Source organism: Pelophylax lessonae (assembly GCF_965119305.1).
Source record: "Pelophylax lessonae genome assembly, chromosome: 1".
NCBI lineage: Eukaryota > Metazoa > Chordata > Amphibia > Anura > Ranidae > Pelophylax > Pelophylax lessonae.
Window position 1 is genome coordinate 758,782,875 of NC_138768.1, and position 26,419 is coordinate 758,809,293.

Below are 26,419 nucleotides of genomic sequence, written 5' to 3' on the forward strand. Positions count from 1 at the left end.
TTTACAAACGCAATTTTTTTGGAAAAAAACACATTTCTTTAATTTTAATGCACAAAAATGCACTATATTGCCCAAATGTTTAATAACATATATAAAAGATGATCTTCTGCCGAGTACATAGATACCAAACACGACATGCTTTAAAATTGCGCACGCCTGTGCAGTGGCAATAAACTAATTACATTTTTAAAAGCTTTTACAGGTTACAGGCGGTCCCCGGGTTACGAACACAATAGGGACTGTAGGTTTTTTCTTAAGTCGAATTTGTTTGCAAGTCGGAACATGTACTTTTTTAAGTGTAACTCCAGCCCAAAAAATTCATAAGGATCCAGACAGCAGTACAAACCTCATTGTGGCTCTAACCCCACACCATACAGTACTGTACTAGCCAAAACTAAAAGGCTAAAAGAGACCCAGAAGGATAGTTACATTCAACATAGCTAGAAGTACAAGTACAATACAGTGGTCCTGCTCCCAATACAGAGTAATGTAATCTCACCAGTTTCCAGACAGTTCCACCAGCTTCTGCCTGTGCAGTGGGTTGCTTCTGGGCAATCAATACATGCAGTACATGCAGCGTGCATTGTGGCCGGCACTAAGATGGATGCTATCCAGCACAGGAGCGAGAAGAAGCCGGAAGAAGCCAGCAGTGACGTCAAGCGGGCGCCGCCACCGTTCGTAAGTAGGAGTCGTTCGTCACGCCCCCGTTCGTAAGTAGGAGTCATTCGTCACGGGGCCCCGTTCGTAAGTAGGAGTCGTTCGCAACTCGGATGTTCGTAAGTCGGGGACTGCCTGTACCACTTTAGATTTACAGAGGAGGTCTACTGCTAGAATCACTGCCCTCGATCTGACATTCCCAGTGATGCCTCGCATGCATGGTGCAACTGCTGTTTTCATATGACACGAGCACGGGGGGACAGGAGTGCTTTAATCTTTTTTTTTTTTTTAATAAATTTTGCCTTTTTATTTTTACACTGTCCCTTTCATTTTTTTATTTATATTTTTTTATTATTTTAAGTGTAATCACAGGGAATGTTAACATCCCCTATGATAGCAATAGGTAGTGACAGGTACTCTTTTTGGAAACATTTGAGGTCTGTTAGATTTTAGATCTCTCCTCTGCCCTTAAAGCATCTGATCACACCAAGAATGGTGTGATAAGATGCGTTCCCGATTTTCCCAATGGCGCTTTTTATATCCAGGAAAACCGAAGTCATGAAATGCTCGTAGCTTCCGGTTTCTTAGGCATTAGAGAGGTTTGGAGCCATTCTGGTCTCTGATCAGCTCTATGGTCAGCTGGCGGAACCACCAGCTGCATTCTCGGGTTCCCCAGTGGGACAGGAGAGCCCGAGAAACCATGGAAGGTGGGGGTGGGGGACATCCCCATCCATTCCCACTGCTTGTAAAAGCAGTCTAGCCACTAATTAGTTGCTAGGATTGCTTTTACATGGAAGCTGGCTGCTGGCTGAAAAAAACAATACCAAGATGAGGTCTAAACCTGCAGGCATAATTCCGGTATAACCACTCAAAAGTCCAGCAACATACCAGTCAGTACATTGCTGGTCCTTGTTGGGCATATATTATAATGTTCTTTTTTTCATGCAGCAGGTGGACTGAACGAAAAAAGAGAACCTAACAGATTCCTCCATTCCAATCGATCGATTAGTGGTATACCCACCATTAGAATACCGCCCTGCATCCACCCACTTCTAATGATTGGCATACACTGTTCTTTTTTTTTTTCGGGCTGAACAAAAAAAAAAAGAACAAACGGATTCCTCCATTCTCGATCGATGTCAATGAAGAAAGCTCTGCCAAGAAAAGTGAAAAAAAATATATGCTGAAGCATAGGGGAGATCCACCCCATCCCCTATGCTTCGTCATATATGCTTTTTTTTTTTTTTTTTTTTTTAACTGTGGTGGTGAAAACGCCTCCTACAGCGATGGAGTCACAGATTTATGTATCATAATAGCAAACCCTGTTGCTCTGAAAATAAATTGGTGCTGCAGCTGAATGGCGTACCTTCAAAGCAAACAGTTAATGATAAAACACAGTATCAATTAAACATTGCCTTAGTCTGTGCCAAAAATAGTAAAAAAAATATGGTGAAGTATAGGGGCAATCTGCCCCTATGTCCACCCCTGCCCCTATGCTTCGCTATATTTGCTCTTTTTTTTTAATCACCCCCTTCAGCACTGGAGTCGCTGAGTTTAGGTATTGCTAGAGCAAACCAGGTTGCTGTCACCATATGCAAATCAGTGCTGCAGTTGAGTGGCGTACCTGCAAAGAAAACAATGGTTAACAATAAAACACAGTAATAGGCTTGTGACGGTATCAGATTTTCATGCTGTGATTAATTGATTAAGGTTTTGCCACGGTATACGCTATTATCACGGTATTCTATTATTAAATTTAAATTATTAAATTTCTACCTCACTTCAATTTCATTGCTGAATTTAGGGGCTTTGGTTCACTTATGCACATTATTATATAGTCAGTCAGTACAGACTCTGTGAACCAGGCCTAAAATAGGTCATCAAGCAGTGTCTGGCCTAACTGGTGATAACTGGTCCTGGCGCTCGGCTCCGATCCGATGGCCTGGTCATTAAGAGGGCAAATCCTTGTGGTCAAGAAGTGGTTAAACCTGAAGGAGGTGTTGTTTATAAATTACTTTACTATTGCTTTAGGCCTGGTTCACATGTATGCGGGTTGGCGGTTCACATGTATGCGGGTTGGCGGCCCACATTTGCACAGACATAGCAGCCCATTGATTTGAACGGGCTGCTATGCCCTCATTTTCCGCAGAAAAAAGGTGCATGCAGCATTTTTTTAAAATTCAGTGGCCTTGAAATCCATCCTGCTTTTGCACCATGCGACTAACCTGCAGTTCCTGCTCTGGCAAGCTTTCTGCATTTTTTGTATACGTGGGCACGGCATTTAAAAACAGTTTGCGTGTGCAGCAACGGCAGGTAAGTCGCATGGTGCAAAAGAAGGATGGATTTCATGGCCACTGCATTTTTTTAAATTCTGCATGCACCTTTTTTCAGCTGAAAACGCAGGCATAGCAGCTCAAGCCCATTCACATCAATGGGCTGCTATGCCTATGCAAATGTGGGCCCCCAACCCGCATACATGTGAACCAGGCCTAAAGCAATAGTAAAGTCATTAATAGATAAAAACACCGGTCCTCCTGCAGGTTTAACCAATTAATGACTTTACTATTGCTTTAGGCCTGGTTCACATGTATGCGGGTTGGGGGCCCACATTTGCACAGGCATAGCAGCCCATTGATGTGAATGGGCTTGAGCTGCTATGCCTGCTTTTTCAGCTGAAAAAAGGTGCATGCAGAATTTAAAAAAATGCAGTGGCCATGAAATCCATCCTTCTTTTGCACCATGCGACTTACCTGCCGTTGCTGCACACGCAAACTGTTTTTAAATGCCGTGCCCACGTATACAAAAAATGCAGAAAGCTTGCCAGAGCAGGAACTGCAGGTTAGTCGCATGGTGCAAAAGCAGGATGGATTTCAAGGCCATTGAATTTTAAAAAAATGCTGCATGCACCTTTTTTCTGCGGAAAATGAGGGCATAGCAGCCCGTTCAAACCAAAGGGCTGCTATGCCTGTGCAAATGTGGGCCGCCAACCCGCATACATGTGAACCAGGCCTAAAGCAATAGTAAAGTCATTAATAGATAAAAACACCGGTCCTCCTGCAGGTTTAACCACTTCTGGATCGCAAGGATTTGCCCCTTTAAAGACCAGGCCATCGGATCAGAGCGCCAGGACCAGTCATCACCAGGTAGGCCAGACACTGCTTGATGGCTATATAATAATGTAATGTGGGCTGCTATGCGTGTGTGTGTGTGTGTGTATATATATATATATATATATATATATTAGAGCTGCACGATTCTGGCCAAAATGAGAATCACGATTTTTTAGCTTGGAATAAAGATCACGATTCTCTGTGTAACAAAAAAAAAATTGGGATAACTTTACTGTTACGTTTTTTTTTTTTTTTATTCATTAAAGTCTATTAATTGCGTTTGAAAGACTGCTGCGCAAATACAGTGTGACATAAAATATTACAACAATCACCATTTTTTTCTGTAGGGTCTCTGCTAAAAAATTATATAAAATGTTTGGGGGTTCTAAGTACTTTTCTAGCAAAAAAAAAACTGATTTTAACTTGCAAGCAACAAGTGGCAGAAAAAGATCCAGTCTTTAAGAGGTTAAACTTCCTTTCTCCCTGTCAGAGGGAAGGAAAAGATACAATGTAATCATTTTTGTTTATAGTTACTGGGAGACTTAATGCTGAAAGGCTTAGCTGTGTGAGTGAATGAGTCATCCAACTCACTGAAATGTATCAATTCACAAGTCAGACCCAGGAGCAGAGAAACTCGGTATTTTAAAAATGCCACAATAACAATACCGTGGCTATGCAATACCGCGATATATCGAATTACCGAAAACCGGCATATGTCTACACAGTAACAGTACAGTAAAACCGTAAAATAACTTGCCTGCAAAGCAAACAATAAAAAAAGTAACAATAAAACGTTAGAGTATAGCAGAAAATACAGTAAAACAGTAGGAAGAATAAAACGACAGAAGAATAAAACGACAACTATTTTTGGCTTTTTTTATTTATTTACTTTTTTTTTTAAAATGTTTTTTTTTATTGCGCTTTTATTTTCAATTGTAAAACGTTCCAGGTTAGAGTCTCTAAAAATGCGATAGCTATCTAACATCTTTTGAGACCCTGTGTGTAAGTGTGACCTAGACTGTGCCGTGCTGTACCCTATATGAATAATCCACTAGTGTGTGGTACCAGGTTCGCCAGGACAGGAGGGACAAAAATGACGGGTTTTACGCCTATATCCGCGCTTGCTACAGACACTGCATCTTTTTTGGCGTGTTCTTTGGGTAGGGGTACTCAGGAGGACATCCGGAAAATGACTCTCATGCAGCCGTCTCACTGCATCTTGATCGGGAAGTTGGGCCACAGCACCTCCTGGATACAGAAGGGCTGTGATCTCTTCCTGGAATTTTAGGAAGAATCTAGTTCATCCAGACGCTTTGTATAACACATAAGCGTTGATAAGAGCCAATTGAAATAAGTACACAGACACTTTTTTGTACCAGCATCTGGTCTTACGGGCAATTAAGTACCTTCATCTGGTCGATGAAGTCCACCCCTCCCATTTTATGGTTGTAGTTGTGGACACAGATGGGCTTCGCAAAAAAACACCAGTGACCGTAGTAATTTGTACGGCCGTGTCTGGGTGAATTTCCGCAGTGAAGTTCTGTTTATCCCTCCACTTCACTGCGAGCAATTCATTGCACCTCAAGCAGGCTGTCTCCCCCTGACTAATTAGGGTGTTTACAAGCCGTTTGGGGAAGCCCGGCGATTAGATCACATGCACCAATTCCTAATTGAAAGAGGTGTCTAAAAAGTGGCATACATCACATGGACTCGCCACATCACCAAGTCTTACTGCAGTGCTGGTATGTTTAGGACCTGGGTGTACTAGGCCCCTGGTGCTTGCCAGCTCACCAGAAGGTTGATCAACACTAGTACCGACACTCTGCTGCATACAAGAACAATGCTGTTGTTGCACCTCAACAACAGAACAGGGGTTGGGTAAGCCTGACCTTAGCATGGACCACTCCATCCTCAGAGCTATTTGTCAGCATGCTGCTGCTGTTTACAGGTTCATATATACTGAGCCTGATTCTGACCATGAGGCTTCCCCATCACTCTCATGGTCATAGGTCATGCTCCGTATCCTGTAGGCTTCCTCACTAGTGTACCTCTGACTTGACATTTTGGCCAATAAATTTAAAGGTACCTAGTGTGACTCATAGGTAAAAAAGCACCTGGTTGTCAAGGACTGTTTGAACCGCTACAAAAAAAACTGCTAGTGCTAGCAGAGATCAGGCCTGACTCTGCTAACGCTGCGGTTTTGTGTGTTGTGTACAGATGCACAGAAATTTGGGCGGCCGAAAATAGTGTTTTCGGCATTTTGCTGATTGAGAGTAAAAGGTGCCGATAATGGCGCAGAAAACGCAAGTAATTTTGCTGCCATTTTTACCACAATTTTACTGTGCTTATGGTGTGTTTTTTCATAGGTCATTTGACTCAAAAACATAAGATGGGTGCGGTATTGATGCGTTCTTACTGCATTTTCAATGCATGTCTGCGGGGTGGTGCGTTTTTGGTGTGTTTTTTTTAACTGACCAAGAACGCAGCAAGCAGGATTTTTAACACCAACGGAACCACAATAGACCAGTGTGAAGATATACATAGAATTTAAAGGGATGCATTTTCTTAAACTTTCTTGCGCTAAAGCTGCCGATAATGGCAAACAATACATTTTATATTCATTTTAAATTCATGATATGGTTTAAAAAATCGAATATAATACTATAATTTTATTAAAAAATATATATATTTTTTAAAACTGTCAGTTTCGGCCAAGTGCATCCAGAATGTTCTGTTTTGGCACCAAAATTTCCATTCGCCAAAACCTCCATTCGGTAAACCTCTGACAGGTATTCTAATCCCTCTGCACTCTAGCCAAATATAAAAAAATACTTTAAGACAGGGCTTTAACAATTTGCCCTGACTCTAGGAGCCAGCAAAAAAAAGTTAGTAGTCATTTTTTTAAACTAAAAAATTATATGGGAGGAACATGTTGCATGTTCCCGAAGGTGAACTTAACCTTTAACCGTTTCACACCCAGAGTTGTTTTTGCATTTTTTGCACACGTTTAAAAAATCCTTTTAGGTCCGAAGATTACATAAACCCCCCATACATGTATTTTCGGAAAGCCAACACCCTAGAGAATAAAATAGTTATAGTTCTAATTTAAGTCACATGATATTACCGCAAAGGTAAATAAACACATTAAAAGTAGATTTTAGGGGGCACAAAAACACAATTAATTACCCAATTTTTTGGTAAAATATAAAAGCACCAAGTAAATAGATACCCAAAATATGTCAGAACCCTATATTTTTCTTACGTCCTCTGACAGTCGCCGCCCATTCATACAGTCTTCACGGTTGGGTATTTGCCTTCTCCGCAGGAGCAAGCTAGGCAGTAATTTTGTTAATACAACAAACATTAACATATAGACACACCCACAGGGGGACGTCCCTCTGGCTTATATCCTCCAGCCAGTACCACTCTAATCCAATTATTTGCTGCCTAAATTCAGGAGTAGGCTAGGTTTTCCCTGCTGGGACCTAGTGTCTCAGTATTTTTTCTTGTTTTATTTCTGAAAAGTGTTTTTTTTATTTAATAGCTTTTTATTTTTTCTCACCTACGCTAGTTAGTCAGAATTTAGAGGACTACAAGCATCAGCAGAACTGGGCCTCATACTGGTTAATATAGAACCATATGGAGTCCCAGTCTGCCATCGAGTGTTGCAGGCTTTTGGTACGCCCAGGCCTCGCAACGACAGTGCCCCTAGAAGCGGCGACGAGCCTGCAAAGTTTTTCTATCTTCGCTGTGATGTCTCAACGTCGGAACGCCCAGCGTTGCTAGCATCCTTCCTGGCTGACGGCACCCCCACCCAGGTGGGAGGTGTCCCGTGTCTAAGCGGTGCCCACGTTTGCGGTATGGTGAGTACTACTACCCCTCTGTCCCTGGGAACAGGTTTTTGAGGGGGTATTGAATGGGCCCACTCTGGAGATGGCGGTACATGTAAAGTTTGCTTTAATATCCCTCTCATGGCCGTGGGATGGCCCCCTGTGTCTTACCTTCCCTGTCCCTGCAGGGACGCTCCTGCGGTGCAGGCTCTGCTATGGGGCAGAGATCCTTACCAGGTGGGACAGGCATCCTAAGTCTTGGAAAGAAGGATTTCTCTAAGCCACCAGGTGAGATCGGATCTTTTGTGGTGGCTCCAGTCACCGATTCTGACACAAGGCAAGTCCTTACGGCCGTTATTGTGGACGGGGCTCTCCACGAATGCCAGCCTGTCGGGCTGGGGTGGAGTTCTGGGCACGAGTTGTGTCCAGGGGACGTGGTCGTGGGAGGAGTTTTCCCTACCGATAAATGTCCTGAAGCTCCGGGCAATCAAGCTCTGTTTGTTCCGTTGGTCGGCTCAGATTCAGGGCTGCCCTGTAGGAGTGCAGACGGACAACGCCACAGCGGTGGCGTACATCAATCATCAGGGGGGCACCTAGAGTGCCTGGGCGGCCAGATGGCCGAGATTCTGTCTTGGGCCGGATCGCACATTCCGGCGATTTCGGCTATCCACATTCCAGGTGTGGAAAACTGGCAGGCATACCCTTGACCAGGGGGAATGGTCCTTACACCCGGAGGTGTTTCACCTTCTGTGTATCCGGTGGGGGTCTCCGGACGTGGATCTGTTCTCATCCCGTCTCAACAAAAAAGTGGAAAGGTTCGTGGCTCGATCTCGCGATCCTCTGGTGCACGCCTCGGACGTGTTAGTGGTGCCGTGGCATCGGTATCGGCTGATATATGCCTTTCCACCGATTCAAATGTTGTCCAGGTTCCTCCGCAGGTTAGCCTCAAGACGGATGCTGGTGATTCTGGTAGCAACAGACTGGCCGCGTCGGTCTTGGTACGCGGACATTATGCAGATGGTTGTCGAGCCTCCCTGGCGGCTTCCACTAAGAAACGATCTTCTGTCTCAGGGACCGATCTTCCATCCTGCTTTACAGTCGCTGGCTTTGACAGCTTGGCTGTTGAAAGCCAAGTCTTGAGAAACAGGGGTACCCTGTCGGCTGCCATTCCTACCTTGCTAAAAGCTAGAAAAGCTTCCTCTGGAAAGATTTATCATCGCACCTGGAGGGCATATTTTGCCTGGTGTGAGTCACAAGGTCTTCATCCCCACTCCTTTTCAGTGGTGAGGGTTTTGGCCTTCCTACAGACTAAGGTGGATCAGCGCCTGGTGCTGACCACGATCAAAGGCCAATTGGATCAGACAGACGACTGTGCAGGCCTATTCGATGAAGGGTCGGGTTCCTCCCGGTAAGTGCCTCTTGGGCTAAGCCCACCAGGTGTCGGTGGCTCGGGTGTGCAAAACGGCGACCTGGTCGTCTGTACACACCTTTTCTAAGTTTTACAAACTTGATGTGTTGGCATCGTCGGATGCTTCTTTTGGCTGCAAGGTTTTAAGTGCGGCAGTGGTTTAAAGAGATATGCTATTTTTTTAATGTCTCTTAGTCATGGGGTTTATTTCATTTTTTCCCTGGGTTAGCTCCTGTTGAGCTTTACTTACCCCACTGGTTCAGTTCAGTTTTTTTCTCTGACCTGGGTGCTACGTTGCCTATTTTAAGGTTGTGTCTTCCCTCCCCTCACATCTACACTGCTTTGGGACGTCCCAATCGCGAAGACTGTATCAATGGGCGGCGACTGTCAGAGGACTCAGGAATTTTACGGTAAGATTTTACAAAAATTCTATTTTTCCATAGACGACACTTTAACAGCCCCCCTTAGGTCATCAGTTTGGCGTTTACGAAGAAGGTCTGGAGCTAGAATTATTGCTCTCATTCCGGCATGTGTGGCGATATGTAACTATTGCAATTGACGTTTTCAGGCATAGGTGCATTTGAACATTCGTACATGTGGGGGTTGGGGAGGAGGAGAAATTTTGTGTGCTTGGGTGTTTTTCATTTTTTACATTAAAATGTGTTACTGACAAAACTTCTGGGCAGCCTGGCGCCTGGGGGTTTGTCAAGCCCTGCTTTTATGGTATAAAAAAAAAAAAAACTTTACAACCGCTTTAAACTTCTTTTTTTTTTTTTTTTTAGATTTTTTGTTTGTGGAACGGTTTAGGATGCAGTCTAATCTTGTAATGACACCCTCTACTCTGTATGCAGAAACTGTAGATATCTATATTTCTGCTGGGAACTGATAACCTTCAGCGCAGATACTGTAAAAGCAGATCTAAAAATCTCAAGTACCTATAAGCTAATATGCTTATGTTCGTTTTATGTACTTTTTGGTTTCCAAATTTTATGGAAAATATTAAGTACAGAAAATATAAATATTAGCAACAGCAATTTTTTTTTTACCTTCAAAGGACCTCATGCCAAACCTTAACTTTGGGTCGTATGCTCATTTGCCCATGGTTGGGAAAAAGTAACCTTTTTAAAAATATACACAAAGTAAAAGTTAACACACAGCAAAGGATATCCAAAGTGCTATAAGTCATAAAGTAGAAGAAAAGGCATCACAATGCAGCACCAGTTAAATGTTTCTCCCCCTTTGCTCTGGTCCTCCCTGTATACATTTTGGTTAAATACTGTCTTATTGTTTTTTTTTTTCTCTCCCTCTCCCTTTCCCTCCCCTCCCCCTCCCCCATTCTATTCTAACTGCTCAACAGTTCTGGGTGCTCTTTGTCAAATTTTTCTAGTTCAAGATGCGCCAAACATTTTCAATTGGTGAAAGGTCTGGGCTGCAGGCAGGCTAGTTAAGCACCTGGACTCGTCTGCTATGAAGCCATGCTGTTGTCATAGATGCAGTATGCGGTTTAGCATTGTCCTACTGAAATATGCAAGGCCATCCCTGAAAAAGTCTGTCATCTGGATAGGAGCATATGCTGCTCTAAAAACCTGGATATGTTTCTCAGCATTGATGGCGCCTTTCCAGATGTGCAAGCTGCCCATTCTAAATGCAGTAATCAGAGATGCAGGCTTTTTCAACTGAGCGCTAATAACCACTCGCAAGGCCCCTTTCATCTTAAGTTCAGAGGATACGGCATCCTTGTTGCCATAAAATGTAAAATTTAAATTTGTCTGATCATAGAGCAGTTTGCCACTTTGCAACAGACCATTTTAAATGAGCTTTGGCCAAGAGAAGACAGTGATGTTTCTGCATCATGTACAGATATGGCTTCTTCTTTGCATGATGTTTTCACGCAGTGATTTTTGGAAGTATTCCTGAGCCCATGCAATGATGTCCATCATAGAATCCTCCCAGTTTTTATTTTATTTATTACAGGTTTTTTTTATAGCGCCGACAATTAATGCAGAGCTGTACAAATATATTGTACATTCACATCAGTCCCTGCCCTCAAGGAGCTTACAATTGAAGGTCCTTATCTCACATTCATACATACACATACTAGGGACAATTTAGATAGGAGCCAATTAACCTACCAGCATGTCTACCCTAGTGCTGCTAGGCGGAGATGCTAACCACTTAGCTACTGTGCAATGCCATCTGAGTGCCCGAAGATCACAGGCTTCCAATATTGCATTTCGGCCTTGTCCCTGGGCCTTGTGCACAGGTTTTTTTCCCGTTCTTGGAATCTTTCGACGATATTATGTACTGTTAATGATATATTTAAAGACTTTGCAATTTAACATTTTTCAGAAATTGTTCGACAATTTTTAGACACAGCTTTTCATAGATGGTGAACCTCTGCCCATCTTTACTTCTGAGACACTCTGACTCTCTAAGATGCTAAGATGATACCCAAATCATGTTATTGACCTGTTGCCAATTAAGCTAATAAGTTGCAAACTGTTCTTCCATATCGTCCTTGTTAGTGGCAGCTTTTTATTTGCCCTGTCCAAACTTTTTTCATACGTGTTGCTGCTATCAATTTCAAAATGACCTTATTTTCTTCCTAAAACAGTACATGTTCTCCGTTTTTAAAATTTGATATGTTTTTTATATTGTGAATAAAATATGAATTTGAGATTTACAAATTGTTGCATTCTGTTTTTCTGTAGATTTTACACAGCGTCCCAACTTTTGTGGAATTGGGGCTGTACATTCCAAAGAAGACTGCAAGCAGGCCAGGTAGGTTTCTTTTATGGCAAAAGTCACATTAGGGTAGATTTACTAAAACTTTCACTCAGAATCTGGTGCAACTGTGCATGGTAGCCAATCAACTTCTGACTTCAGCTTGATCATTTAAGCTTTGACAATAAGACCTGGAAGCTGATTGGTTTCTATGGAGAAGTGAGCCGGATTTTGCTCTCTCCAGCTTTAGTAAATAAACCGCACTGTGCTTCTCTTATGCATAAAAGAGCCTGCCTGCTCGCAGTTTATGACAACGGTGAATCGGACAAACCACAAACGTTCTTTGCAGAAGAATCTTCCCATGTCTGTAAGTTTTTTTAGATGACTGTGATTGATTCTCCTCCTAAGAAAGTTCACATACAAGGCTTTATAATTAGATCCTCCTTTTTTTTGCTTTTCTAAAGCTTTTAGTGTGTGCTGTGCCAAATTCTGGGATACCATGACCTGTGTGACCTGCTTCTTGCCAGCTGGAGCACTGAGGGCAGTAGACTTTTGTCCCTGTAGCAAGTGCACAAAAGGCTGTAAAAATCCACAAACGTTTTATTGCTAACCTTGGAAAACAAGAGTTGTATAATGTCATTTTCTCTCTCCTGTACCTAGTTGGCTTCTGTCATTTTAAAGCTGGTTTCAAAACAAAATCGATTTTGGGCCACCCGCTTGCTTTAGGTCACCTGAAAAACAAATGGATAATTACGATTTTTTTTTTTGGTTTACTTACCTTGTTATTGAAGAAAATATACTCGCCTTTCTTCCACTCCCTCCTTTTGCGGGCGCGGCCCACGCCGTCACTTCCTCCTTGCATTGATTCCTGGGAGCTGAACGTCATAGCTCCCAGGAATCAATGCGCCTGCACCGGCCCTGCTCGTCACTTCCGGTGCGGGCACGTCATTCCCTGCTAAACAGCTTCTGGGCATGCCCAGAAGCTGTGGAGGGATGATGTGCCTGCATCGGAGGTGACGAGCGGGGCCGGTGCAGGCGCATTCTGGGAGAAGAGGACACGGAAGAGGATCGCGCTGGCTTCAGCTGCCCACATCTGAGATGGCAGCGCTGGAGAAGAAATTTTCAAGGTAAGTATTTCTTCTAAAAGGTAAGTGCGACCCGGGACAGTTCAGAGGCTATCCATTGTGGAATGTACTAGCCCTGACTGTCCTCGGGGTATTTTTATCTAAATTTCACCCCCGAGGCTGGAACGCCACTTTAATGTGGAGATTTCATATTTATAAACATCTGTAAACTTGGAAGCTGGGCCAGATGACTGGGGGAGTTCACAAATGTCAGATGCTTGGAAGTAAAGGACCACCAACACAAACAAACGCCAACTGCTAAAGCGCTCATTGCTTTCAAGTGGCATCCTAAAGATCCAACCTTCAAGATCATTGCATAAACATGAAGGATCGCGTGATTAGCGTATAGTGCTGTCAGTCCCCCTCCCTGTCTGTGCAGGATATGATAAGGGCTGATATCAAAACAAATTCAGATACTTGCAGTAGTTGTATGCTAAAAATATATGCAAATTTAAAGGAAACTGCATTCAATTTTAATTTTTTTTGTGCTTTCTGTAGGGAGGGTTCAAAACGATGTCAGTGTTGTTGTTGCCGTTTCCCTGCAAGGGAGATTCCATCTCTTTCACTCTGATAATTTCCTTTCTGCTGAAAAAAGTTTTTTATTAATCATTTTTTGTGTCTCCCTTGTGGAATAGACTCCTTTCTTCCTGTCCAAGTAACAGATGGACAGGAAATGAGAAAAATGTCCCCGTAACGCTATTTCACTAAATTTAAAACCATCATAATCTGGCATCTGGTTTTAAGCAGCAGTCTTATGGGAATCTTATTATGGATCTAAAAAAAAAAGATTCTAATTTATTGAAATTTGCTGATAATGAGGGAGTAAGGGGAAAAAGGTATTGTATAGGTGATGCTTTTTACTCCATACAGGATGCATGCTTCAGCCTGATAAATCAGCTGCTTGGAAAAGAAGTAGTCATTAGGACAGAGCTATATGTGGCACATACTGGACGCCCTTTTCCCGTTGCAGTATGTGGCCTTTCCTGATGGTTCATTGACTTTCTAAGGGGGAACGTTATCTGGATGATATATTACGTGAACAAGAAATTCTGTGAAAATATTACAGGAAGTTACAATTTGTGATAACAGTGCAATCACAAATTTCCCATGCATGCTTATAATTGGTGTTCAAGTATTTATTACCTTTTCAGCATGTCATGGCAGTATGGAATAGAAAATGTTGTGCGATTTATTGTCTGATTCACATGCATTTTCCCCCATCACTGCTGTGTGGCTTATCATAGTGACATTAGCATGAATTCACACAGCAGCAGTGCGGGAAACCCACTGCACTGCAAATTGCACTGCATTCCTGTTCAAATTGCAGGTGATTCTTTGCTGTGCGATTTGAGCCTAATTTTGTATAGGTTAAAACCACACCGCAAAGATATCGTACTCTGTATCAGCGAGTACTTGACCAAAAGTAGCCATACTCGCCTGTAAAAAAAAAAAAAAAACAGCACAACTCTTATGAATATAAAATCCTTATTTACAAGCTGACATTTCAAGGCTAAATTCTTTTTTTTTTTTCAGAAAAATAAATAGGTGAACTAGCTCGCAGCACCCTTCCCAATCCTCTGATCCCAGCAGGACCTCTCTATTACAATCAACTTCTCCTGCCGCCTACCCAAGCTGGTGTAGCACTCTGCACAATTGAAAATTTGAGACCCAGAAGAGCTTCTCATTGGTCAGTGTGGTCAGGTGACTGTGCCCACCAATTATCGCTCCCCTTTGCTTGCACTGTGATGCTACACAGCCTCATTGGGTGGGGAGTGGGAGAAGGTGCTCATATTGTATAGGTGCAGTGGGGACTCAGGGATTGGGGAGGGCGCTGTGAGCTACTTCACCTTTTCATTTTTGTGGAACGGTAACCTTCACCTTTAATTCAGGTTGCACAGATCGTTGGATTTGCAGGACATTATGGGTTTTCTCCAGGAAGGCACAGCTGTAGCTCTTTGTTTTCAGGCTGTTTCCCTCTAATTAAAGCACTGTATGGAGATCCACAGACCAGGGAGAGAGACTGGAACAGAGGATGAGGAATGAGTTTGTACTCTAAAGCTGGCTACACAATGTTCCCATTTCAGCCAGTTCCTGATGAACTGGGACAAGGACGCAGTGCGTCATGGATTGCTAATTTTGCTGTTGTCTATTAGTCTTTTGCTCTGAGCTGTCAATCATCCAGCTGGATCCTCCCTGCCAAGCTCACTGCACAGTCCAATCTATGGGCGGGGCTAGGGTGCAGCTGTGCATAGAAACCAATCAGCTTCCAGGTTCTATTGTCAAAACTTAATTGAACAAGCTGATGTTGGACGCTGATTGGCTACCATGTTACAGATTTTGCACTCATTAGTTCTAGTAGTCCCATTGCATCCTTTTCTGTGTGTGCTAGAGGGACACCTCCATACCCCTGCCCAGATTTTTGACTAACTTTTCTGTGCAGCCTGTGGCCCTCTATTGGCTCTCTTTTTGGAGACATCAATTTTAATTTATGGGGGTACACAATAGAAACACTGCTGTGTGTTTCAAAATTTTGTTCCCAATTATACCCTCTTTATTTTAAAGCGGAGTTCCACCTGGCTTCAGCTGCCCACACCTGAGATGGCAGCGCTGGAGAAGAAATTTTCAAGGTAAGTATTTCTTTTAAAAGGTAAGTGAACCAAGGGACAGTTCAGAGGCTATCATTGCTGAAATGCACTAGCCCTGACTGTCCCGGGGGTATTTTTATCTAAATTTTATTTTTCAGGCCAGAACTCCGCTTTAAAGTGGAGTTCCACCCTAATTTAATACTTACCTCCATCTTCTTGCTCCGGGTCACCTGAAAAAGAAATGGATAATCGCATATTTTTTTTTTTTTTTTACTTGCCTCGTAACGAAGAAAAAATACTTACCTTACTTCCTTCTTCCTCCTTCCTCGGCCGCGGCCCGTCGTCACTTCCTGGCTCTGCAATGATTCCTGGGAGCTGAACGTCATAGCTCCCAGGAATCATTGCGCCTGCACCGGACCCGACGTCAGTTCCGGGTCGCGCGCGTCATCCCCTTCTAAACAGCTTCTGGGCATGCCGCGCGCGACCCGGAAGTGACGTCGGGGCCGGCGCAGAGCATCGTGGGACCAAAGAAGGCGGAAGAAGAAGACGCCGAAGGGGATCTCACTGGCTTCAAGCTGCCCACATCTGAGATGGCAGCGCTGGACAAGACGTTTTCAAGGTAAGTATTTGTCCTAACAGGTAAGTGCAACCCGGGACAGATCAGAGGCTAGCCATTGTGGAATGTACTAGCCCTGACTGTCCCGGGGGTATTAAAAAAAAAAAAAAAAAAATCCAGGGTGGAACTCCTGGTTTTTAAGTATGTTCTGTTCTCATCATCAGCAATTTGTAAACAATTCCCCAGGAATGTAATTAAAACTGGTTTTGTGTAAACCAACTTTTAATGTGTATTTGCATACAGTTTACCTCACAGTTTGTTATATTTATATTCTATTTTAAGCTACAAGAAGGCTTACCGATGACAGTTGGTTTTCTGTACAGAGTCAGCGTTGTCTTAGGATAATACCATGGATACGCAAAGCTTGTAATTCTTCCATTTTGCTAAGCTTCAGAAGTCCTTGCTTACATGTCTGTGAATTTCCCCCCAAAAATTACTTTTTTAGAGTCCATTCACACAGCCGCGACTTGTGAGGCAACTTGTGTGCCCTCAAGTCGCCCCAAGTCGCTTGACATAACAAAAGCAATGTTAATCAATGAATGCCGTCTTAATTTGCACTACTGAAGTCGCTCCGACTTCTGAAAAGGGTCCTGTACTACTTTGAGTCGACTTGTATACGACTTGTCCCATAGACTTCAATGGGAGTCGCCTCCTTATCTTATTTGAAGCGACTTGTGATCCGACTTTCCATTAAAATGGTCCTGAACCAGAAAAAAAGATAATTTTTCTTAGAATTTTTAGTAGCACAGGCATATGGCTTCTCTCCACCTGGGCGCTTTTGTTGCAGGCATTTATCGGGCATTTTTTGAGGCAGTCATGACTTTTTTTGGATTTAGTGTCTGGGGGGTCTAAAAAGTGTACCTGTGAAGTTTCATCTCTGTAGCATGTCCAGAACCAGAAAAGATGCCCAAAAAATGCCCGATAAATGCCTGCAACAAAAACGCCCAGGTGGAGCGGAGCCATATGCCTGTGCTACTAAAATTCAAAGAAAAATGATCTTTTTTTCTGGTTCTGGACATGCTACAGAGCTGAAACTTCACAGGTACAACTTTTAGACCCCACAGACACTAAATCCAAAGAAATCTCATTTTTTTTTTTTTTCAATAAATTTTTTAATAATTGGCTCTCTATCAAAAACAACAATTTTTAAGAACTTTTTTTGTGTGATTGAGCAGAATCATATTCTGATTGGCCAAATACAAAGTATTATATGCGCAAAGTCGCGCTGAAGTCGCACTAACAAGTCGCCCCTTATGAGGCGACTTTTTGGTCGCGGCAGTGTGAATGGGGTCTAAGTCTCACTGTTTTTTTTTTTTTTTTTCCCCTTATCTTTTTGTTTATTTTTGGGGGAGGTTGGCGACATTTGTATAATGTAAATAAATGACAGCATTGACAAAGAAAGATTAGCAGAAGGGGCCACCCCATATTATATTCCCTCACCTGTGTCCTTGGACTGCAACCCTGTGGCTCTCCCTCCACTTGATTTATCTCCCTAGTCTTTATGACCTTGTTGTGGTTTATGTAAAGGTTGTGATGTGGCTAATGCTGTTTCTTGCTTATACATGTTCTGCAGAAGAGATAACTTCCAGCAAATAGCTAAAGTTTATTTCCTCTCAAGTTTGACTTGCCTGTTTGTACCTATTGCCATAAGGCCCTGTTCACACCTGAGCGTTTTCAGCTTGTAAAACGCTCATCTCTGAAGTCTCAAAACGCCCAACAAGCATAATTCTGTTCATTTCATGGGCCCCTGTTCACATATGAGCATTTTGCCACCTGAAGCAAAACGCCTGAAGCTCAAAAAATTACATGAGCTTCTTTTTTGGCAGATTACAAGCGTTTTTGTTAGATATCAATGCCTGCTTCCAAACACCTGCAAAAAACGCCTGAATAAAGCCTGAAAAAACGCCTGAAAAGTATACGCTCAGGTGCGAATGGAGCCTAAAGATATGAAATGCAATGACAATCTTACTAATATCATAAAGAGTTCAACAAGATTGAATAAATTTACACAATACGAGGATAATCTGCTGTGTATATATGCTAACCTCAAACTTTGATTTAGGACTCAGTGGGCCTTTTAAAAATGTAGGTTGCTAAATAATCCAAAATGTCTGTTTTAAAGATTTTTTTTTTAAATGGTTTTGAAACAATGAAGAGCCGATGGTTAAAGTGGAACCCCCATGTTTTTCCCCCTCTTACTTTTTTGGCTGGTGTTTTGCACAATTCACATTTGCACCTCGTCAAGGAATGCCTGAACGATTATTTAGTCAGCTAAATCGATCAAATCACAGTGCCTCCAATACAAGAACAATATGTTTTTTTGGTGTAGCAGTATTAGAATGTAAACTTCTAACTTCAGAGATGGCATGATTTCAAAATCGCATATTAATGATATACATAATTCCCACACAATAAACTATTATTTGGGTATGGTAACATTATAACACACACATTTTCCTAACAATATTGATTCCATGTACACAAACAAAATATTATAATATTAAAGCAGAGTTCCACTCATTTTTGTGTTTGTTAAAATTCAGCAGCTACAAAAAGTGTAGCTGCTAACTTATTAAATACACACTCACCTGTCACATGGTCTAGTGATGCGGCCACCTGAAGCCTCACTGCCCTCCCTCTCCTCTCCGCAGCACCGGCATTGCAAGTGTGGCCACCCGGCTGTGACAGCTTGCGGCTTCTAATCCGCGTAGCGCTTCTCTATTGGTCGAGCAATGTTCTGTGACCTCTGATGTGTCCCACAAGGTTGCAAAGAGGGAGGGGGAGAGAACTTCTGCTTGAGGCGCCTAGGTGGTGTGAGCGGAAGTGGGAGCAGGTTCCTGTCAAAACTAGGTATCTGTCCCCCCCCAAAAAAGTGACATGCCAATGGTGGCATATTTAGGGGAGAGGAGTGCTTAAACCAGATGTTTCCCTTTTGGGTGGAGCTCCACTTTAAAGTGAATGTAAGCCCCATTCATGAAATTTGACATGGGCCCATATATCTGTAGTGTTTACTTGTCTCTCTCCAAAGCCCTAAGTGCCGTGTCTTTCTGCTGCTCCATTCCTCTGTTATCAGCATAATAACTTCTGACAAGTTCTCAGACACAGGAGATATAAGCAGCTGGAAATTTGTGTCTGGGTGGGTGCATAGAGATTGATTAGCAGAGAGCTGGTCTATTCGCAGCACAACTCTGCATGTATGTTCCTTCCTCTGCCTATGTGGAGGGCGGGTACCTTTCCTCCAATCAGCTATCTCACAGTGTATGCCAAGACTCCACACCCAGTGCTAAAACAGGAAGAAAAAATTCTAACACAATGTTAATTTCTAAAAAGTGTTGAAAGCTGAAGACGACAGATATACAAATCCTGATGGGGAATACAATATTGTTTATTCCCCTACACCTGGGAAAACATACCATGTGTCTTCACAATACACAATTATGAGACCTGGAAGTCCTTGTAAACATTGGTCAGTTTGTCTCTGGTTGGTGCTGTGTGAGTGAGCACCAGAAACTCCATTGTCCAGAGATTTTGTTCTGTACACAAGCTTGTTTACAGGACAAATTGATTCAGCTTCTGCCTTTTCTAGTCGAACAGCAATGAAGACATTTGTCTCTGAGCTTACTTGGAATCTGTCTCATACAGACCAAATTTTAAAATGGCACATAGCTTGTGGAATTTGGGAAGTTTATCAAATTATTCTTCAGAATTTCCAACTGAGCGATATGCCAGAAAGAGACATCAGAATCGTCACTGTTGTCACTTTCTGTACCTGATGACGAATTTTCCTACGAATCGCTAACGCTCTGTTCTCCAAGTAACTCAGTTTCGCTGTCGCGGTTTTCCAGTTCGTCTAAAAGCGCTTTTGCGCAAAACGAACACTTTTTGGATGCCATGGTCGTTCTCAATTTTCCATGCTCAAAGAGCTGGAAAAGCACAGGCAGGGCACTGGAAAAGTCACCAGGTGAAATCCTGTGGTGGTGAAATCCTGTTTTTTTTTTTTTTTTTCTTTACAGTGGAGAGGTTTAAACCATAGGCAGCGTTTTACCATACAGTAGGTGTGGGAAACTTTCCAACAACAACAAAGCAAACCGAAATAAAAACACTGAGTAGAGGAAGTCTAAGAGCCCATTCACACTAGAGCGACTTGTGAGGCGACTTGTGTGCCCTCAAGTCGCCCCAAGTCGCTTGACATAACAAAAGCAATGTTAATCAATCAGTGCCATCTTAATTGGCACTACTGAAGTCGCTCCGACTTCAGAAAAGGGTCCTGTACTACTTTGAGGCGACTTGTGATCCGACTTGTCCCATATACTTTAATGGGAGTTGCCTCCTTATCTTAATTGAAGCGATTTATGATCCGACGTGTGATCCGACTTTCCATAAAAATGGTCCTGAACAAGAAAAAAGAGCATTTTTCTTATAATTTTTATTAGCACATGAATATGTCTTCTTTCCACCTGGCCGTTTTTCTTGCAGGCATTTATCGGGCATTTTTGGAGGCAGGCATGACTTTTTTTGGATTTAGTGTCTGGGGGGTCCAAAAAGTGTCCATATGAAGTTTCATCTCTGTAGCATGTCCAGAACCAGAAAAAAAAGAGCATTTTTCTTATAATTATTAATACAGCAGTGTGGCGGCTTCTCTACACCTTGCACTTTTTATTGCTGGCATTTATCGGGCATTTTTTTGGCGTCTCTGGAGGCAGGCATGTCTTTTTTGGATTTAGTGTCTGGGGTGTCAAAAAAGTGTCCCTGTGAAGTTTCATCTCTATAGCATGTCCAGAACCAGAAAAAAAAAAAAGCATTTTTCTTAGAATTATAAATACAGCAGTGTGGGTTCAGTGGGTTCTGGACATGCTACAGAGCTGAAACTTCACAGGTACACTTTCTTGACACCCCAGACACTAAATCCAAAAAAAGTCATGCCTGCCTCCAGAGACGCCAAAAAAATGCCCGATAAATGCCAGCAATAAAAAGTGCAAGGTGTAGAGAAGCCGCCACACTGCTGTATTAATGCTACAGAGATGAAACTTCACAGGGACACTTTTTGGACCCCCCCAGACACTAAATCCAAAAAAAGTCATGCCTGCCTCCAAAAATGACCGATAAATGTCTGCAAGAAAAACGGCCAGGTGGAGAGAAGACATATTCCTGTTCTAATAAAAATTATAAGAAAAATGCTCTTTTTTTCTGGTTCTGGACATGTACACAGGTACACTTTTTAGACCCCCCAGACCCTAATCCAAAGAAATCTAATTTTTTTTTTTTTTTTTTCAATAATTTTTTCAATAATTGGCTCTCTATCAAAAACGACAATTTTTAAGAACTTTTTTTTGTGTGATTGAGCATGACCCAGAACCATCATATTCTGATTGGCCAAATACAAAGTCGTCTATCATATAAGTCGCGTAATAAAATTCACAAGTTGCGCTAAAGTCGCGCTAGAAGTCGCCCCTTATGAGGCGACTTAGAGGTCGCGGCAGTGTGAACCGGCTCTAAAACCTCTGTGAGATTTGTGTTTTGGTTTACCTGTTGCAAATTTCCCCATATTTTCTGTTTGGTAAAAGCTTTGCCATCTGGACCAGTAGTTAAAGAAAAAAGTTTTGGTTTATAATATATTTTAAATTGTAATAGTAGATTCTGTATTCAGGATAATATCTAACTTCATGTATCAAGCTTTTGACTTTCTCCTTGTTTTTATATTGGAAAGGTGTGATCATGGTTGTGTGAATTTTTAAAAAACCAACATACAGTATCTCACAAAAGTGAGTACACCCCTCACATTTTTATAAATATTTTATCTTTTCATGTGACAACACTAAGCCCCCGTTCACACTGGGGCGACCTGTCAGGCGACCTGGTCGCCTAACAGGTCGCCTTCCATAGAGAAGCTGCGGACCCATTCTAATAGGAGCGACATAAGTCGCTCCGACTTAGAAAAAGGGTCCGGAGCTTCTTTGGGGCGACCTGCATAGACTTCAATGTTATGAAGTCCGTGCCGGACGCTCCGAGGTCGCGGTGCGAGCAGCGCGCTGCGACCTATGAGGTCGCCCCGGCAAGTAGCCTCGCCCCAGTGTGAACGGGGCCTAAAGAAATGACACTTTGCTACAATGTAAAGTAGTTAGTGTACAGCTTTTATAACAGTGTAAATTTGCTGTCTCCTCAAAATAACTCAACACACAGCCATTAATGTCTAAACCGCTGGCAACAAAGGCCCTATGTGAAAATGTCCAAATTGGGCCCAAAGTGTCTATTTTTTGTGGCCACCATTTTTTTCCAGCACTGCCTTAACCCTCTTGGGCATGGAGTTCACCAGAGCTTCACAGGTTCCCACTGGAGTCCTCCACCTTCTGTTTGAGGATGCCCCACAGATGCTCAACAGGGTTTAGATCTGGAGACATGCTTGGCCAGTCCATCACCTTTACCCTCAGCTTCTTTAGAAAGGCAATGTTCGTCTTGGAGGTGTGTTTGGGGTGGTTATGTTGGAATACTGCCCTGCGGCCCAGTCTCTGAAGGGAGAGGGGATCATGCTCTCCTTCATTATGTCACAGTACATGTTGGCATTCATGGTTCCATCAATGAACTGTAGCTCCCCAGTGCCGGCAGCACTCATGCAGCCCCAGGCCATGACACTTCCACCACTGTGCTTGACTGTAGGCAAGACATACTTGTCTTTGTACTCCTTAACCTGGATGCCGCCACACACACTTGACACCATCTGAACCAAAAAAGTTTCTTGGCCTCATCAGACCACAGGACATGGTTCCAGTAATCCATGTCCTTAGTCTGCTTGTCTTCAGAAAACTGTTTGTGGACTTTCTTGTGCATCATCTTCAAAAAAGGCTTCCTTCTGGGATGACCGCCATGCAGACCAATTTGATGCAGTGTGCGGTGTATGTTCTGAGCACTGACAGGCTGACCCCCCCACCCCTTCAACCTCTGCAGCAATGCTGGCAGCACTCATACCTCTATTTCCCAAAGACACCCTCTGGATTAGATGCTGAGCACGTGCACTTTACTTATTTGGTCGTCCATGGCGAGGCCTGTTCTGTTAATCCTCTGTATGGTCTTGGCCACTGTGCTGCAGCTCAGTTTCAGGGTCTTGGCAATTTTATAGCCTAGGCCATCTTTATGTAGAGCGACAATTCTTTTTTTCAGATCCTCAGAGAGTTCTTTGCCATGAGGTGCCATGTTGAACTTCCAGTGACCAGTATGAGAGAGTGAGGGCAATAAAACCAAATTTAACACACCTGCTCTCCATTCACACCTGAGGCCTTGTAACACTAACGAGTCACATGACCCAGGGGAGGCAAAAAAGCTAATTGGGCCCAATTTGGACATTTTCACATAGGGTGTACTCACTTTTGTTGCCAGCGGTTCAGACATTAATGGCTGTGTGTTGAGTTATTGTGAGAGAACAGCAAATTTACACTGTTATACCAGCTGTACACTCCCTACTTTACATTGTAGCAAAGTGTCATTTCTTCAGTGTTGTCACATGAAAATATATAATAAAAGATTTACAAAAATGTGAGAGGTGTACTCACTTTTGTGAGATACTGTATGTGGTTTAAAGAAGAATTAAAGTCTCCCTGAGAAAATGCCATAGCAGTAATTTGTCAATAAACTAACCAGAGTCATTTGTAAATCGGCATCAAATAAGCTGAAAGCTTACTTGTTAGCAACCATTGTCTCTGTTTAATTAGTATTTGCAGATAGGTATAAGCTGGCCATAGACGGAGCATTTTTCCTTCCTGCAGGAAAACAGCTCAATTCCCCCATCAACACAGTTTTGATGGGGGAATCCCTCCCGGGAAATCATTGTGTTCATCCGGCGAGGACAGCTTCCGCCCCGCCGTTCCCCGCCGGGAGAGCACAGATTATTGCTAGCGGCTACAATAGCCTCTAGCAATAATCGCATGTAAAATCCGACAGGCTGGTTGTACCTAAGTTGATTGATTGATCGATCAATCAATTTGGGTACAGTCAGCTTACCCATACATGGTTTGAATCTTGGTCAGTCCCTGCTGAACCGGCCGAGATTCCAACTATGGCTGACTCAAGTGTGTAGAACTGTTATGGTTACTGAGAGAGTATTTTAATACACAAGAATTTTTAGGGCCTGTTTACACTATTGCTTTGCATTAATGCTTCGCAATATACATTCCATGCGTTGTAGTGACATACGTTTTAAATAGCACCCCAACATATTAAAGCACTGCAAATGCATTGCAGCTCACCAAAATGCACTGCAACACACCATACAAATATTGTGGCATGTATGATTTTCAGGACATTTTGGTGCATTGGCAGCTTATTCGTTTCTATAGACTTCCTCAACATGTGACAGAATGCATGCTTTTGCATATGTGTTTGTGTTTCCAAAGGGTAATTGTAGCTACCTTTTTTTTTTTTTTTTTTTTTTTTTTTTTTTTGGTAGGAAATTTTAACATGACTGCAGGGTTAATGCAATTGTATTCTATTAAGTAGCAATGTTGGTTACGTTTTATTATGCCACAATAAAAATGAGGTGTGGATCGATGTGCAGGCTAGGTCCATGTTTTTATCCCTTTTTAATGGTTTAAACGATCTCACTTTTTCTGACTAACCTATATAGAAAAGATCTGAGCTTCGGAGGACTGGGATAACATATATACTGTATTATCACATGCACAAGGGATCCTTAAACGTACTTGCCCAAGAAACGGGGTTCAAACTCTACACCAAATGGTACAGAACACCTGAATTGCTACACAGGTTTTCGGCAACCAACTCTCCCAATTGCTGGAGATGTGGCTTGCATAGAGGCTCCCTTCTGCATATATGGTGGGAGTGTCCCCTCATCCAGCCATTCTGGGTGGAGGTACACTCCATAATTCCCCGCATCACCACCTACACACCTGACTTTACCCCGGCGCAATATTTGCTTCACCACACCTCTTTATCCTTTTCCAGCTACAAAAAAAATGCCTTACTTTACACCTCATAAACGCAGCCAGGATGTGTGTACCCTGCCACTGGTTGTCCACCACCCCTCCCACAGTCGCCCCAATGGTTAAGTCGAGTGAAAAGAGTTGCGGGGATGGAAGACATTGTCGCCCAGGCCAAAGACACCACTGACAAATACTATAAATCATGGGCACCTTGGATACATTTCACGACCCTACCAGAATTTCAGAATCTTAGTGCTGCCCCATAACCTGACACCATCACCTGACGCTCCCTTCCCTAAGTCGGTATTTGGCATTCTCCCCTCAGGGTTAGCTGCTACAATTTGCTATACTTCACTCTCGGCTCCTCTGTAACCCTCTATTCCTTCACACCCTTTCTCCCCCCCCCCCCCCCCAGTTCTCCCTCCCTTCCCCCTCTTCCCTCTCCCTTCTCCTCCCCCTCCTCCCTCTCCCTGCCCCTCCTTGACAGACCCGTATCGCCTATGGGCCGCTGCTCTCTTCCCTGCTGGCCAGTTTTTGTCGATCTGCCCTAGCTTGGCTACTATACCTGACTGGTGGCTGCCCCCTGTGTTCGGTCACAGCAAGTTCCCCGTTGGGGGTGTCGGTACACAGGTGGCTATCTGATTCTCTGATGTATTAATTTGCTTTAATAATGTTTCAATAAAATGTTTTGAAAGAAAAAAAAGAAAAGATCTGAGTACTTATCTATTTGAATGTGTTTCAGTTTGGTTATGTGAACCTGCAGCATCGGCTCCCCTGTTTCAGTCAGTGGCTGCTGCAGGGAAGAGGAGGGAGCCCTAGCAATGGCTGAGCTATAAGTGACGCTGTGGTTTCTGGAATTCAGAGCAGTTGTCAAGAGCTTCCTTACATAGAAATGCAGGATCACATTACTGGGCTGGAACAGATAAATAATTGTATACAGATTTTTTTTTTTTTTTTTTTTTTTTTTACACAGGTGGGGGGTGGGGGGGGGGGGGGTTAAGTAATATTTTTAAAAACAAATATAATTAGTTTTCTTCCACTTTAATTACTGGTTCATATTTTGATTGTTGATGTATCTCTTCTGCAGACATCTCCCCATCTTTGAAACCTGTGGTGGCAGCAAGCACAAGTGACGCAGGGAATAATAGCGGCGGGGGGGGTCATCCGGAATATGTTGCCTTTATCTTGGTCCCCATTTTTTTCATCATGGGTCTGCTGGGGGTTCTGCTCTGTCACATTCTCAAGAAGAAAGGATATCGCTGCACTACAGCAGAACCTGAAGAAGAAAAAATATCAGCAGAAAAGATGGGTAAGACACTTTAATCTGCATAGCAATCCCCTGGCCTAGGATGCATTTATCGTCTGCATTATTTTGCTAATGAATACTTTACATTGCCGTGTCTTGTTTTGGCTGCTGACAGGTTAGGTCTTGAAA

General features: G+C 42.9%; 1 protein-coding gene across 1 annotated transcript in view; it reads left to right on the plus strand.

Moving 5' to 3' along the window:
- Positions 1-26,419, plus strand: part of RELL1 (RELT like 1) — a 106,566-nt gene that overhangs the window by 36,154 nt on the left and 43,993 nt on the right. The window contains exon 2 of the mRNA XM_082252812.1: positions 26,072-26,293. Within this exon, the coding sequence (XP_082108938.1) occupies positions 26,072-26,293 (222 nt within the window). The remainder of the gene's footprint in view (positions 1-26,071; positions 26,294-26,419) is intronic.